Below are 14,967 nucleotides of genomic sequence, written 5' to 3'. Positions count from 1 at the left end.
CGATCTCCTCGGCCAGTCTGGTGCGACGAGTATGACGCGGCTGCAATCGGATCTGATTTTGCGCAGTACTCTGGGCAAGAGTGCCAGAGGTGGAAACACATATGTGAGCCGGAACTGCGACCAATCTTGCACTAAGGCGTCTGCCGCCAGAGCTCTGTGATCGCGCGATCGTGCCATAAATGCCTGGACCTTGTTGGTGTGCCGAGACGCCATTAGGTCGACGTCCGACCCCCCCCAGCGGCAACAGATTTCCTGAAACACGTCCGGGTGAAGGGACCATTCCCCCGCGTCCATGCCCTGGCGACTGAGGAAGTCTGCTTCCCAGTTTTCTACGCCCGGGATGTGAACTGCGGATATGGTGGATGCTGTGTCCTCCACCCACATGAGGATTCGCCGGACTTCCTGGAAGGCTGCTGACTGCGTGTCCCTCCTTGGTGGTTGATGTATGCCACCGCTGTGGAGATGTCCGACTGGATTCGGATCTGCTCCCTTCTAGCCACTTTTGGAAAGCTAATAGGGTAAGATACCCTGCCCCGATTTCCAGAACATCGATCTGAAGGGTGGACTCCTGCTGAGTCCACGACCCCTGAGCCATGTGGCGGAGACAAACTGCTCCCCACCCTGACAGACTCGTATCTGTCGTGACCACTGCCCAGGATGGGGGCTATGGCAATGAGGTGGGAATAAGCCCCTATTGCAGAGAGTCCTCGGCCGTCAGGGAAAGGGAGACTTCCCGTCCAGGGAGGTTGACTGCCCATCCCATTGGCGGAGAATGTCCCATTGCCGTTGGCGCAGATGAAACTGCGCAAAGAGAACTGCCTCGATGGCTGCCACCATCTTCCTTAGGAAGTGCATGAGGCGCCTTAAGGGGTGCGACTGGCCTTGAAGGAGAGACTGCACCTCTGTCCGCAGTGAACGCTGCTGGTTCAGCGGAAGCTTCACTATGGCTGATAGAGTATGAAACTCCATGCCGAGATACGTTAGTGATTGAGTCGGAGACAGATTTGACCTTGCCAAATTGATGATCCACCCGAAAGTCTGGAGAGTCTCCAGCGTAACATTCAGGCTGCGTTGGCATGCCTCGAGGGAGGTTGCTTTGACGAGTAGATCGTCCAAGTACGGAATCACCGGGTGTCCGTGAGAGTGCAAGACTGCTACCACTGCTGCCATGACCTTGGTGCCCACCCGTGGGGCTGTCCCAGACTGAATGGCAGAGCTACGAACAGAAGATGTTCGTCTTCTATCACAAAACGTAGAAAACGTTGGTGCTCCGTAGCAATTGGCACGTGGAGATAGGCATCTTTGATGTCTGTTGAGGCAAGGAAGTCTCCTCGAGACATTGAGGCAATGACGGATCGGAGGGATCCCATCCGGAACCGCCTGGCGTTCGCATGCTCGTTGAGCAGTTTCAGAACCAGAACAGGACGGAAGGAACCGTCCATTTTTGGAGCCACAAAGAGATTGGAGTACAAACCCTCGCCCTCGTTCCTGAGGGGGGACAGGGATCACCACTCCTTCTGCTCTTAGAGCGTCCACCGCCTGCAGCAGGGCATCTGCTCGGTGGAGAGGTGGGGCCGTTCTGAAGAATGGAGTCGGAGGACGAGAACAGAACACTGTCCTGTGCACGTGAGCACAATGTCCGTCACCCACCGGTCTGTGACCTGTGGCAGCTAAATGTCGCCAAAGGCGGGGGAGTCTGCCATCAACCGCGGATGCGGAGAGAGAGAGAGAGAGCTGAGAGTCCTGAGGAGACCGCCTTGGTAGCGGTTCCTCCGACTGCCTTCCTTGGGCGAGATTGAGCCCGGCCGGAATCTGAGCCCGTCTGAGGTTTTGTAGCCCTTTTGCACGAGGACAATTGGGACCTGCCGGAGCTTGGGAAGGACCGAAACCTCGACTGTACTTTTAGGACAGCATTAACAGGGTAAGTCGCAGTGCAGACATTGCGGGGTTACGGACGCCTCTGCGGTACAGATGTCCCTGCTCAAGGTCAGCTGCGCAAGAACAGCAGAAAAGGTTAGGTTGCCAATACGGCTGTGGATGCCGGAGCAACCGACACGCCGATAGCCTCCTAGACAGATTTCAACCAGAGTCCATCTGTCTGTGAATGGCATCTTGAAGTGAAGCCCCATCTCCAGTGCAACTATGGCTCTATATGCAAGCCTGGAGATTGGAGAATCCACCTTTGGACCCTGGGTCCAGCGCTGACCACGTCAGGGGAAAAAAGGGATAACATGTATCCTAAAAACGTTTGGAGAAGACGCTTATCTGGTAAGCGTGGTGTTCCTGGACTGCTTCTCTGAAGTCAGCGTGGCCAGAAAAATACTCAATATCTGCGTGAGACACTGAAAAGGAACTTCTCCTGTTCGTCTCCTATCTCCACTGGGGGAGCTGAGGGAGAAAGATCCAACCTTCCATTGATGGACGGTATAGGATCATTCCGTATGGCGTTACCACCCGGTGTATCCGGATTGAGAGCGATGTCAGGATCAAAGCCCTGAAGAGCTGCCTTTTGGTCAAGTAGATTGCCCATGGCCTGTCTGGACTGCAAGTCTCTATATTATGACTACTCCGTCCCTGTCCATGGACAGGGTTGACAGGAGGTTTCTTTGGCCACAACTAGTAGAGCCCCAGCAGACGAAGTGCTAGAGACCCCGGCAGACGACGTGCTACAGGGGAGCATGCACACAATGGGACGGTGTCATGAACAGCATCCCATGTAGTAAAAACAGCACTGAAATCTGTGTTGCTTTTTTGCCGCTGCCGACTAGCTATCTAGAAGTATATAGCCAAGATTGGTGACCGTACATTGCAATGTATAGCATACAGGCATAAAGTACAAATGACCACTGCAGCACAAGCAATACAAGCAGCATAGAAGCCTGTGCCCTGGCACCCCTGCTCTTCTGCTGCTGTATACTAGTCATCTAGGGGAATATAGCCCAGAAGAGTGACCCTACAGTGCAATGTATAGCATACAAGCACAAGTACAAATGAACACTGCAGCCCATGCAATCCAAGCAGCATAGAAGCCTGTGCCCTGGCACCTCTGCTCTTCTGCTGCTGTAGACTGGTCATCTAGGGGAATATAGCCCAGAAGAGTGACCATACAGTGCAATGTATAGCATACAAGCACAAGTACAAATGCACACTGCAGCCCATGCAATACAAGCAGCATAGAAAAAAACCTGTGCCCCAGCACCCTTGGTTTTCTGCTGCTGTAGTCTAGCCATTCCAGAAGAATATAGCTAAGACTAGCGACTGTACAGTGCAATGTATAGCATATCAGCATAAACACAAATGAACACCTCAGTCGTGCAAAACAAGCAGCATAGAAAGCCTGTGCTTTAGCACACCTGCTTTCCTGCTGCTGATGTGTCGCTCCCCCAGCGGGCATATAGCGACCTATGTAGTTAAAAACAACACATGTATACACTGCAGTTATATCGTGGTCAGCACTATGTGTGCCGCTTACCGCCCGCCTATAAGCGGGTGTATGATCGCCACTGTCCTGCCTTGGTGCCCCGAGCTCTGCAGTAATGGCTGCCGGCTTCTTCCCCAGCTCGTGTGAGGAGGGGCGGGCCGTGGGCGTGCCCCCAAGGCAGAGCGGGAATCCGGCGTCCGACAGAGTGCAGTGAGAGGGCTGGAGCATGTAAAAAGGCTCCAGCCCTCGGCGCTGCTGATTGCTCAGCGCCTGTCCCCTTCCCTGAGTGACAGGGAGGGGGCGGGAACGAAGCGGCACTAGGCCGCAGAAGCCGGGGACTGGAGTTATAAGCGCCGCCGCCGTAAAAGCGCGGTCAGCGCCCAGTCCCCGGCGAACTACAAGTCCCAGCCGCGCCGCCGCTCCCGGAGCGTCCGGCGCGGTAGTTCCCAAAACACAAAGTCACTCAGCAAAGCTGCAGTGACTGTAACCCTTTACTGTCCCCGGCGCACTAGCACACCCAGCAAGTCTGGAGTGTGCTGTGCCTGTGTGTACGGGGACACAGAGTACCTGTAATGGTGCAGGGCCATGTCCCTGAACGGTACTCCAGCTCCGTATCCAGCAGGTTCAAATGGGTCTGTGGATGGAGCCCGGCGTCAGAGCTTTGAGGCCGGCAGGATCCCACTTCCTCAGAGCCCCTCAGGGGGATGTGGAAGGAAAGCAGCATGTGGGCTCCAGCCTCCGTACCAGCAATAGGTACCTCAACCTTACAACACCATCCAGGGGTGAGAAGGGAGCATGCTGGGGACACTATATGTGTCCTCTTTTCTTCCATCCGAAATAGTCGGCAGCTACTGCTGACTAAAATCTGTGGAGCTATGCGTGGATGTCTGACCTCCTTCGCACACAAAGCTAAAACTGGAGAACCCGTGATGCCACGGGGGGGGTATAGCCAGAGGGGGAGGGGCCTTGCACTTTTTAGTGTAGTGCTTTGTGTGGCCTCCGGAGGGCAGTAGCTATACCCCAATCGTCTGGGTCTCCCAATAGAGCGCTGAAGAAAGAGATCACTTATCTGGGGGTGAAGTTAACCCCTTCTGTTTCATCCGCGTCAAATAGTAATAGCAAAAGTGTCATCTCAAATTATAAAATCTCGGTAAAGCAGACGGGTCCTGGGTGGGAAGGACAGCGACCTTCAAAATGCTGATCCTACCCAAAATCCTTTACCCATTTAGGATGCCTCCTATATTCCTCCCAGGCAATAACTTCCAGGTTTATCTGGAAACTTCCCACACCCAGAATAGCAGCACAGATACTAATCAAAAGTAAAAAACACCGGTGCCCGTGGTATTCCGAATATACTGGAACTATTACATGGCCGTCCACATTTCTATCTCAGTGGGTTGGGGTGAGCTGCTAAAATGCCCTGGATGAGACTAGAGGAGGCAGAAGCCTCATCATACCGTGTGCATAACTTACTATATGCTTGGACAGTAAATGTAAAATATTATACCCTATAAGTAATAACGCCTTAAGATGTTGGAAGCGTTATCACTAAATTTCAAACAATTCCCCAGCTTTCCCCATTTTATCACAGCCCTCACCTTTCCTCCGCCCACCTGGGCCTCCTCGAACAGCGCACACTGGCCCAGCACGTCGTCTTTCAGAGAGTTCACACTGGTCTGGATGGAGCCACCACAGGGCCTGGGAAAGAAGCAGCGGGTGTTAGGACACCGGGAACAGAGGTAATCCCCATCCCCCACTAGTACAGCAGGACATGTCTCCTACCATCATGGTTCTCCTGAGGTCCTCCTCGGGGACTCTGCCGGCACAGAACAGATCCCGGTCAGCGAAGTACTGCGTGGCCACATCCCCGATGGGGAGCTTGGAGAGGACCACTTTGGCTCCAGATTTGTGGATCTTGTCCAGCTTGTCGTACAGGATATTCCACTCAGCGTCCACGATGGCCTGGTATTCCTGTGATAGAGGGCAGACGATGGCACTGCAGCTCGGTATACACCACCTGCTCCCGCTCTTATTGCACCCCTTACCTGCACATTGTTGACCCGGACTTCAGCATTGTCCTTCTCGGCCTTCAGCTCCAGCTCCACGTTCAGCAGAGCGATCCGCGGGGACAAGTATTTCTTGGGCTGCATCTCAAAGCCGGCGTAGGAGAAGGTTTTTTTGAATGCGACTCCAGTCACTAGCCGAGAATCCTGAGGATACAGAGAGTCAGTGTCTGCAGTACCTGGTGGACATGCACATCCACCCCCCTCCGACGGCAACCGCACATCCACCCCCCCTCCGACGGCAACCGCACATCCACCCCCCCTCCGACGGCAACCGCACATCCACCCCCCCCTCCGACGGCAACCGCACATCCCACCCCCCCCTCCGACGGCAACCGCACATCCACCCCCCCCTCCGACGGCAACCGCACATCCACCCCCCCTCCGACGGCAACCGCACATCCACCCCCCCTCCGACGGCAACCGCACATCCACCCCCCCCTCCGACAGCAACCGCACATCCACCCCCCCCTCCGACGGCAACCGCACATCCACCCCCCCTCCGACGGCAACCGCACATCCACCCCCCCTCCGACGGCAACCGCACATCCACCCCCCCTCCGACGGCAACCGCACATCCACCCCCCCTCCGACGGCAACCGCACATCCACCCCCCCTCCGACGGCAACCGCACATCCACCCCCCCTCCGACGGCAACCGCACGTCCACCCCCCGGGGGCAACAGTACGCACCTCCAGAGCCCCTCCCTGGACCTTCTTCATCCCAATCATCTTCAGCTGCAGCAAATCATCTAACATGGTCACTGCGTCCACCACCATCTTGGCGAAGAAGTCCTTCTGCAGAGCGATGAGCTTGGAGCTCAGGGCGGTGGCCGCGCACTTCTCCAGCAGACGTCGCTGTTCTCTGGAGGCAAGATGGTGAATTTAGAACATGGCAGCCATCAGATCACAGATCTCACACAGGAGGAGACACTTACTCTTTGTCCTCCTTCTTCACAGTTACAGCAAGCTCCTTAATTTTACTGACGGCCTGAAAAAAACCCATGAAAATTACAGAAAGCCCCAAAATCTGCAGATCAACAGAAAAGACGGAGCACAAAACCCAGTGCGGATACTGGGGGATAGGCTGTGTGTAATCCTGATACTGGGGGATAGGCTGTGTGTAATCCTGATACTGGGGGATAGGCTGTGTGTAATCCTGATACTGGGGGATAGGCTGTGTGTAATCCTGATACTGGGGGATAGGCTGTGTGTAATCCTGATACTGGGGGATAGGCTGTGTGTAATCCTGATACTGGGGGATAGGCTGTGTGTAATCCTGATACTGGGGGATAGGCTGTGTGTAATCCTGATACTGGGGGATAGGCTGTGTGTAATCCTGATACTGGGGGATAGGCTGTGTGTAATCCTGATACTGGGGGATAGGCTGTGTGTAATCCTGATACTGGGGGATAGGCTGTGTGTAATCCTGATACTGGGGGATAGGCTGTGTGTAATCCTGATACTGGGGGATAGGCTGTGTGTAATCCTGATACTGGGGGATAGGCTGTGTGTAATCCTGATACTGGGGGATAGGCTGTGTGTAATCCTGATACTGGGGGATAGGCTGTGTGTAATCCTGATACTGGGGGATACGCTGTGTGTAATCCTGATACTGGGGGATACGCTGTGTGTAATCCTGAGTACACGGCCCTGATACTGGGGGACACGCTGTGTGTAATCCTGTGTACACGGCCCTGATACTGGGGGACACGCTGTGTGTAATCCTGAGTACACGGCCCTGATACTGGGGGACACGCTGTGTGTAATCCTGAGTACACGGCCCTGATACTGGGGGACACGCTGTGTGTAATCCTGAGTACACGGCCCTGATACTGGGGGACACGCTGTGTGTAATCCTGAGTACACGGCCCTGATACTGGGGGACACGCTGTGTGTAATCCTGAGTACACGGCCCTGATACTGGGGGACACGCTGTGTGTAATCCTGAGTACACGGCCCTGATACTGGGGGACACGCTGTGTGTAATCCTGATACTGGGGGATAGGCTGTGTGTAATCCTGATACTGGGGGATAGGCTGTGTGTAATCCTGATACTGGGGGATAGGCTGTGTGTAATCCTGATACTGGGGGATAGGCTGTGTGTAATCCTGATACTGGGGGATAGGTTGTATGTAATCCTGTGTACACGGCCCTGATACTGGGGGATAGGCTGTGTGTAATCCTGATACTGGGGGATAGGCTGTGTGTAATCCTGTGTATACGGCCCTGATACTGGGGGATACGCTGTGTGTAATCCTGAGTACACGGCCCTGATACTGGGGGATAGGCTGTGTGTAATCCTGATACTGGGGGATAGGCTGTATGTAATCCTGATACTGGGGGATAGGCTGTATGTAATCCTGATACTGGGGGATACGCTGTGTGTAATCCTGAGTACACGGCCCTGATACTGGGGGATACGCTGTGTGTAATCCTGAGTACACGGCCCTGATACTGGGGGACACGCTATGTGTAATCCTGAGTATACGGCCCTGATACTGGGGGATAGGCTGTGTGTAATCCTGAGTACACGGCCCTGATACTGGGGGACACGCTGTGTGTAATCCTGAGTACACGGCCCTGATACTCGGGGATAGGCTGTGTGTAATCCTGAGTACACGGCCCTGATACTGGGGGATACGCTGTGTGTAATCCTGAGTACACGGCCCTGATACTGGGGGATAGGCTGTGTGTAATCCTGAGTACACGGCCCTGATACTGGGGGATAGGCTGTGTGTAATCCTGAGTACACGGCCCTGATACTGGGGGACACACTGTGTGTAATCCTGAGTACACGGCCCTGATACTGGGGTATACGCTGTGTGTAATCCTGAGTACACGGCCCTGATACTGGGGGGATACGCTGTGTGTAATCCTGAGTACACGGCCCTGATACTGGGGGACACGCTGTGTGTAATCCTGAGTACACGGCCCAGATACTGGGGGATAGGCTGTGTGTAATCCCGAGTACACGGCCCTGATACTGGGGGATAGGCTGTGTGTAATCCTGAGTACACGGCCCTGGGGGATAGGCTGTGTGTAATCCTGAGTACACGGCCCTGATACTGGGGGACACGCTGTGTGTAATCCTGAGTACACGGCCCTGATACTGGGGTATACGCTGTGTGTAATCCTGAGTACACGGCCCTGATACTGGGGGATAGGCTGTGTGTAATCCTGAGTACACGGCCCTGATACTGGGGGACACGCTGTGTGTAATCCTGAGTACACGGCCCTGATACTGGGGGACACGCTGTGTGTAATCCTGAGTACACGGCCCTGATACTGGGGGATACGCTGTGTGTAATCCTGAGTACACGGCCCTGATACTGGGGGATACGCTGTGTGTAATCCTGATACTGGGGGATACGCTGTGTGTAATCCTGATACTGGGGGATACGCTGTGTGTAATCCTGATACTGGGGGATACGCTGTATGTAATCCTGTGTACACGGCCCTGATACTGGGGGATACGCTGTGTGTAATCCTGTGTACACGGCCCTGATACTGGGGGATACACTGTGTGTAATCCTGTGTACACGGCCCTGATACTGGGGGATAGGCTGTATGTAATCCTGTGTACACGACCCTGATACTGGGGGATACACTGTGTGTAATCTTGAGTACACGGCCCTGATACTGGGGGATACGCTGTGTGTAATCCTGAGTACACGGCCCAGATACTGGGGGATACGCTGTGTGTAATCCTGTGTACACGGCCCTGATACTGGGGGATACGCTGTGTGTAATCCTGATACTGGGGGATACGCTGTGTGTAATCCTGATACTGGGGGATAGGCTGTGTGTAATCCTGAGTACACGGCCCTGATACTGGGGGATAGGCTGTGTGTAATCCTGATACTGGGGGATACGCTGTGTGTAATCCTGATACTGGGGGATAGGCTGTGTGTAATCCTGAGTACACGGCCCTGATACTGGGGGATAGGCTGCGTGTAATCCTGAGTGCACGGCCCGGATACTGGGGGATAGGCTGCGTGTAATCCTGAGTACACGGCCCTGATACTGGGGGATAGGCTGTGTGTAATCCTGAGTACACGGCCCAGATACTGGGGGATACGCTGTGTGTAATCCTGAGTACACGGCCCAGATACTGGGGGATACGCTGTGTGTAATCCTGTGTACACGGCCCTGATACTGGGGGATACGCTGTGTGTAATCCTGATACTGGGGGATACGCTGTGTGTAATCCTGATACTGGGGGATAGGCTGTGTGTAATCCTGATACTGGGGGATAGGCTGTGTGTAATCCTGAGTACACGGCCCTGATACTGGGGGATACGCTGTGTGTAATCCTGATACTGGGGGATACGCTGTGTGTAATCCTGATACTGGGGGATAGGCTGTGTGTAATCCTGAGTACACGGCCCTGATACTGGGGGATAGGCTGTGTGTAATCCTGAGTACACGGCCCTGATACTGGGGGATAGGCTGCGTGTAATCCTGAGTGCACGGCCCGGATACTGGGGGATAGGCTGTGTGTAATCCTGAGTGCACGGCCCGGATACTGGGGGATAGGCTGTGTGTAATCCTGAGTACACGGCCCTGATACTGGGGGATACACTGTGTGTAATCCTGAGTACACGGCCCTGATACTGGGGGATAGGCTGTATGTAATCCTGTGTACACGGCCCCGATACTGGGGGATAGGCTGTGTGTAATCCTGAGTACACGGCCCTGATACTGGGGGATACGCTGTGTGTAATCCTGAGTACACGGCCCAGATACTGGGGGATAGGCTGTGTGTAATCCTGAGTGCACGGCCCTGATACTGGGGGATAGGCTGCGTGTAATCCTGAGTACACGGCCCTGATACTGGGGGATACGCTGTGTGTAATCCTGAGTACACGGCCCAGATACAGGGGGATACGCTGTGTGTAATCCTGAGTACACGGCCCTGATACTGGGGGATACACTGTGTGTAATCCTGAGTACACGGCCCTGATACTGGGGGATAGGCTGTATGTAATCCTGTGTACACGGCCCCGATACTGGGGGATAGGCTGTGTGTAATCCTGAGTACACGGCCCTGATACTGGGGGATACGCTATGTGTAATCCTGAGTACACGGCCCAGATACTGGGGGATAGGCTGTGTGTAATCCTGAGTGCACGGCCCTGATACTGGGGGATAGGCTGCGTGTAATCCTGAGTACACGGCCCTGATACTGGGGGATACACTGCGTGTAATCCTGAGTACACGGCCCGGATACTGGGGGATAGGCTGCGTGTAATCCTGAGTACACGGCCCTGATACTGGGGGATAGGCTGTGTGTAATCCTGATACTGGGGGATATGCTGTATGTAATCCTGAGTACACGGCCCTGATACTGGGGGATAGGCTGTGTGTAATCCTGAGTACACGGCCCTGGGGGATACGCTCGGATCGGATACTCACCAGCTGGGTGGCGGTGCGGTACGCCCTGATGATCACCTGCGGGTGCAGCCCCTCCTCCACATAGGGCTTCACCTGCTTCATGAACTCGGCTGCCAGCAGCGTCACGGACGTGGTGCCGTCTCCCACCTGTTATGTGTAGAAAGGTGTCATTACAAGCCTCGTCCTCAGGAGGGGCTACAACCACCAAGACCCCCCGGTGACCCCTCATCTGCGTTACCTCCGCATCCTGGGACTTGGCGATGTCCACCAGGGTCTTGGCTGCAGGATGGACGACGTCCAGGAGCTTCAGGATTGTGGCGCCATCATTGGAAATCGTGGCTTTACCTGTGATGAGGAGCATGGGGTGAGGGGAGGGATATCCTCGTGTACTAAGAGATTAGCTGCTGACCCTCGGATGGATACAGAAGGGTGGAGCGGAGACCACCAGGGCGCACTCACCTCGGTCATCTACGATCAGCTTATCCATGCCCCGGGGGCCCAGGGTGGTGCGCACGGCCTCCGCGATCACCTGGCAGGCATTGATGTTGCTGACGAGCTGCGGGACGCCCTGAGACGTGTCTGTGCCTTCTTTTAGGAGGATGACTGGAGTGGGCTGCGAAAGAAAGACAACGCGGGGAGGGGTCAGAACAGGCGGGGGCCACTGCCCGGACATATAGTATAAAGCAGGGCGCGCCCCACATATACAATAGTCACAGAGGCGGTATTATTTGTGCAGTGTACAGTACTCATAGTAGCATCTGTGTTAGCATAGTCAGTGGCGAGGTTACGTGTATAAAGCGCGCCTCTCCCTGGAGATCCCATCTGCCCACATGTGACGTAGCGGTCTCCGGAGATTAGGGGACGATGGTGCACAGAGCGGTGGCGGTGCAGGAGGCGATGATGAGACCCCCTCCGGCGCGGCCTCGCCTGGCTGAACAGAGATGGAGGAGGTCTCAGTACACCGACCACTTCATCACATACAAAAAGCTCGTCAATATTGTCAAGTCCACACTCACTGCTGCAAAACAACCCTACTGCTCATCCCTCATATCCGCTCTATCCCACAACCCTAAACAGCTATTCCACACTTTCACCTCTCTCCTCCCTCCCCCGGCCCCACCTCCCTCTCCTCTCCTCCCTCCCCCGGCCCCACCTCCCTCTCCTCTCCTCCCTCCCCCGGCCCCACCTCCCTCTCCTCTCCTCCGTCACCACCTCCCTCTCCTCTCCTCCCTCCCCCGGCACCACCTCCCTCTCCTCTCCTCCCTCCCCCGGCACCACCTCCCTCTCCTCTCCTCCCTCCCCCGGCACCACCTCCCTCTCCTCTCCTCTCCTCCGTCCCCCGGCACCACCTCCCTCTCCTCTCCTCCCTCCCCCGGCACCACCTCCCTCTCCTCTCCTCCGTCCCCCGGCACCACCTCCCTCTCCTCTCCTCCCTCCCCCGGCACCACCTCCCTCTCCTCTCCTCCCTCCCCCGGCACCACCTCCCTCTCCTCTCCTCCGTCCCCCGGCACCACCTCCCTCTCCTCTCCTCCGTCCCCCGGCACCACCTCCCTCTCCTCTCCTCCGTCCCCCGGCACCACCTCCCTCTCCTCTCCTCCGTCCCCCGGCACCACCTCCCTCTCCTCTCCTCCGTCCCCCGGCACCACCTCCCTCTCCTCTCCTCCGTCCCCCGGCACCACCTCCCTCTCCTCTCCTCCGTCCCCCGGCACCACCTCCCTCTCCTCTCCTCCGTCCCCCGGCACCACCTCCCTCTCCTCTCCTCCGTCCCCCGGCACCACCTCCCTCTCCTCTCCTCCGTCCCCCGGCACCACCTCCCTCTCCTCTCCTCCGTCCCCCGGCACCACCTCCCTCTCCTCTCCTCCGTCCCCCGGCACCACCTCCCTCTCCTCTCCTCCGTCCCCCGGCACCACCTCCCTCTCCTCTCCTCCGTCCCCCGGCACCACCTCCCTCTCCTCTCCTCCGTCCCCCGGCACCACCTCCCTCTCCTCTCCTCCGTCCCCCGGCACCACCTCCCTCTCCTCTCCTCCGTCCCCCGGCACCACCTCCCTCTCCTCTCCTCCGTCCCCCGGCACCACCTCCCTCTCCTCTCCTCCGTCCCCCGGCACCACCTCCCTCTCCTCTCCTCCGTCCCCCGGCACCACCTCCCTCTCCTCTCCTCCGTCCCCCGGCACCACCTCCCTCTCCTCTCCTCCGTCCCCCGGCACCACCTCCCTCTCCTCTCCTCCGTCCCCCGGCACCACCTCCCTCTCCTCTCCTCCGTCCCCCGGCACCACCTCCCTCTCCTCTCCTCCGTCCCCCGGCACCACCTCCCTCTCCTCTCCTCCGTCCCCCGGCACCACCTCCCTCTCCTCTCCTCCGTCCCCCGGCACCACCTCCCTCTCCTCTCCTCCGTCCCCCGGCACCACCTCCCTCTCCTCTCCTCCGTCCCCCGGCACCACCTCCCTCTCCTCTCCTCCGTCCCCCGGCACCACCTCCCTCTCCTCTCCTCCGTCCCCCGGCACCACCTCCCTCTCCTCTCCTCCGTCCCCCGGCACCACCTCCCTCTCCTCTCCTCCGTCCCCCGGCACCACCTCCCTCTCCTCTCCTCCGTCCCCCGGCACCACCTCCCTCTCCTCTCCTCCGTCCCCCGGCACCACCTCCCTCTCCTCTCCTCCGTCCCCCGGCACCACCTCCCTCTCCTCTCCTCCGTCCCCCGGCACCACCTCCCTCTCCTCTCCTCCGTCCCCCGGCACCACCTCCCTCTCCTCTCCTCCGTCCCCCGGCACCACCTCCCTCTCCTCTCCTCCGTCCCCCGGCACCACCTCCCTCTCCTCTCCTCCGTCCCCCGGCACCACCTCCCTCTCCTCTCCTCCGTCCCCCGGCACCACCTCCCTCTCCTCTCCTCCGTCCCCCGGCACCACCTCCCTCTCCTCTCCTCCGTCCCCCGGCACCACCTCCCTCTCCTCTCCTCCGTCCCCCGGCACCACCTCCCTCTCCTCTCCTCCGTCCCCCGGCACCACCTCCCTCTCCTCTCCTCCGTCCCCCGGCACCACCTCCCTCTCCTCTCCTCCGTCCCCCGGCACCACCTCCCTCTCCTCTCCTCCGTCCCCCGGCACCACCTCCCTCTCCTCTCCTCCGTCCCCCGGCACCACCTCCCTCTCCTCTCCTCCGTCCCCCGGCACCACCTCCCTCTCCTCTCCTCCGTCCCCCGGCACCACCTCCCTCTCCTCTCCTCCGTCCCCCGGCACCACCTCCCTCTCCTCTCCTCCGTCCCCCGGCACCACCTCCCTCTCCACTCCTCCGTCCCCCGGCACCACCTCCCTCTCCTCTCATTACAGCTGAAGACTTTATTGTTTTTGATCTTGAAAAAAAGAGACAGAGGAAGCTGTGGCCCTCACTCCCCCCTGCCCCTAACTACTGAGCCATCCTTCTCCATAACCAACTTCTCCATCATGACAGATCAGCTCTCCTCTCTTCTGATCACATCTCACCACCTGCGCACTTGACTCGCTAACGTCTCACCTCATGACAGTCCTCATCCCAACCCTAACCCATCTATTCAACTTATCACTACACTATATAGAGTCTTCCCTTCAAGCTTCAAACAAGCCTCAATCACACCCTTCCTCAATAAGCCCTCCCTTGACCCTTCCTCAATAAGCCCTCCCTTGACCCTTCCTCAATAAGCCCTCTCTTGACCCTTCCTCAATAAGCCCTCCCTTGACCCTTCCTCAATAAGCCCTCCCTTGACCCTTCCTCAATAAGCCCTCCCTTGACCCTTCCTCAATAAGCCCCCCCTTGACCCTTCCTCTGTGTCTAGCTAACACCCTACATCCCTTCTCCGCTATGCCTCAAAACTACTAGAACACCATGTCCATTTTGAACGGTCCTCCTACTCCCTCTTCAACCGGTTACAATCTGGCTTACGAGATCACCAATGACCTACTAACCGCCAAAGCCAAGTGACACTACTCTGTCCTCCTCCTCCTGGACCTGTCTTCTACATTACTCTGTTGTCCTCCTGGACCTGTCCTCTGCCTTTGACACAGCAGACCATTCCCTTCTACCACAGATTCTCTCATCTCTGGGCATCACAGACGTGGCGCTA

At 57.2% G+C, this 14,967-nt stretch overlaps 1 protein-coding gene across 1 annotated transcript in view; it reads right to left on the bottom strand.

Moving 5' to 3' along the window:
* The window catches only part of CCT7 (chaperonin containing TCP1 subunit 7), a 50,576-nt gene that overhangs the window by 31,284 nt on the left and 4,325 nt on the right, over positions 1-14,967 (bottom strand). The window contains exons 2-9 of the mRNA XM_075345940.1: positions 11,340-11,493; positions 11,119-11,225; positions 10,902-11,027; positions 6,422-6,474; positions 6,177-6,348; positions 5,467-5,631; positions 5,203-5,392; positions 5,027-5,117 (exon numbers count right to left, since the gene is read on the bottom strand). Coding sequence (XP_075202055.1) covers positions 5,027-5,117; positions 5,203-5,392; positions 5,467-5,631; positions 6,177-6,348; positions 6,422-6,474; positions 10,902-11,027; positions 11,119-11,225; positions 11,340-11,493 — 1,058 coding nt within the window. The remainder of the gene's footprint in view (positions 1-5,026; positions 5,118-5,202; positions 5,393-5,466; positions 5,632-6,176; positions 6,349-6,421; positions 6,475-10,901; positions 11,028-11,118; positions 11,226-11,339; positions 11,494-14,967) is intronic.

Source organism: Anomaloglossus baeobatrachus, chromosome 1 (genome assembly GCF_048569485.1).
Source record: "Anomaloglossus baeobatrachus isolate aAnoBae1 chromosome 1, aAnoBae1.hap1, whole genome shotgun sequence".
Taxonomy (NCBI): domain Eukaryota; kingdom Metazoa; phylum Chordata; class Amphibia; order Anura; family Aromobatidae; genus Anomaloglossus; species Anomaloglossus baeobatrachus.
The sequence above is the reverse complement of the archived record's forward strand: the minus strand, read 5'-3'. Positions and strand labels throughout refer to the sequence as shown.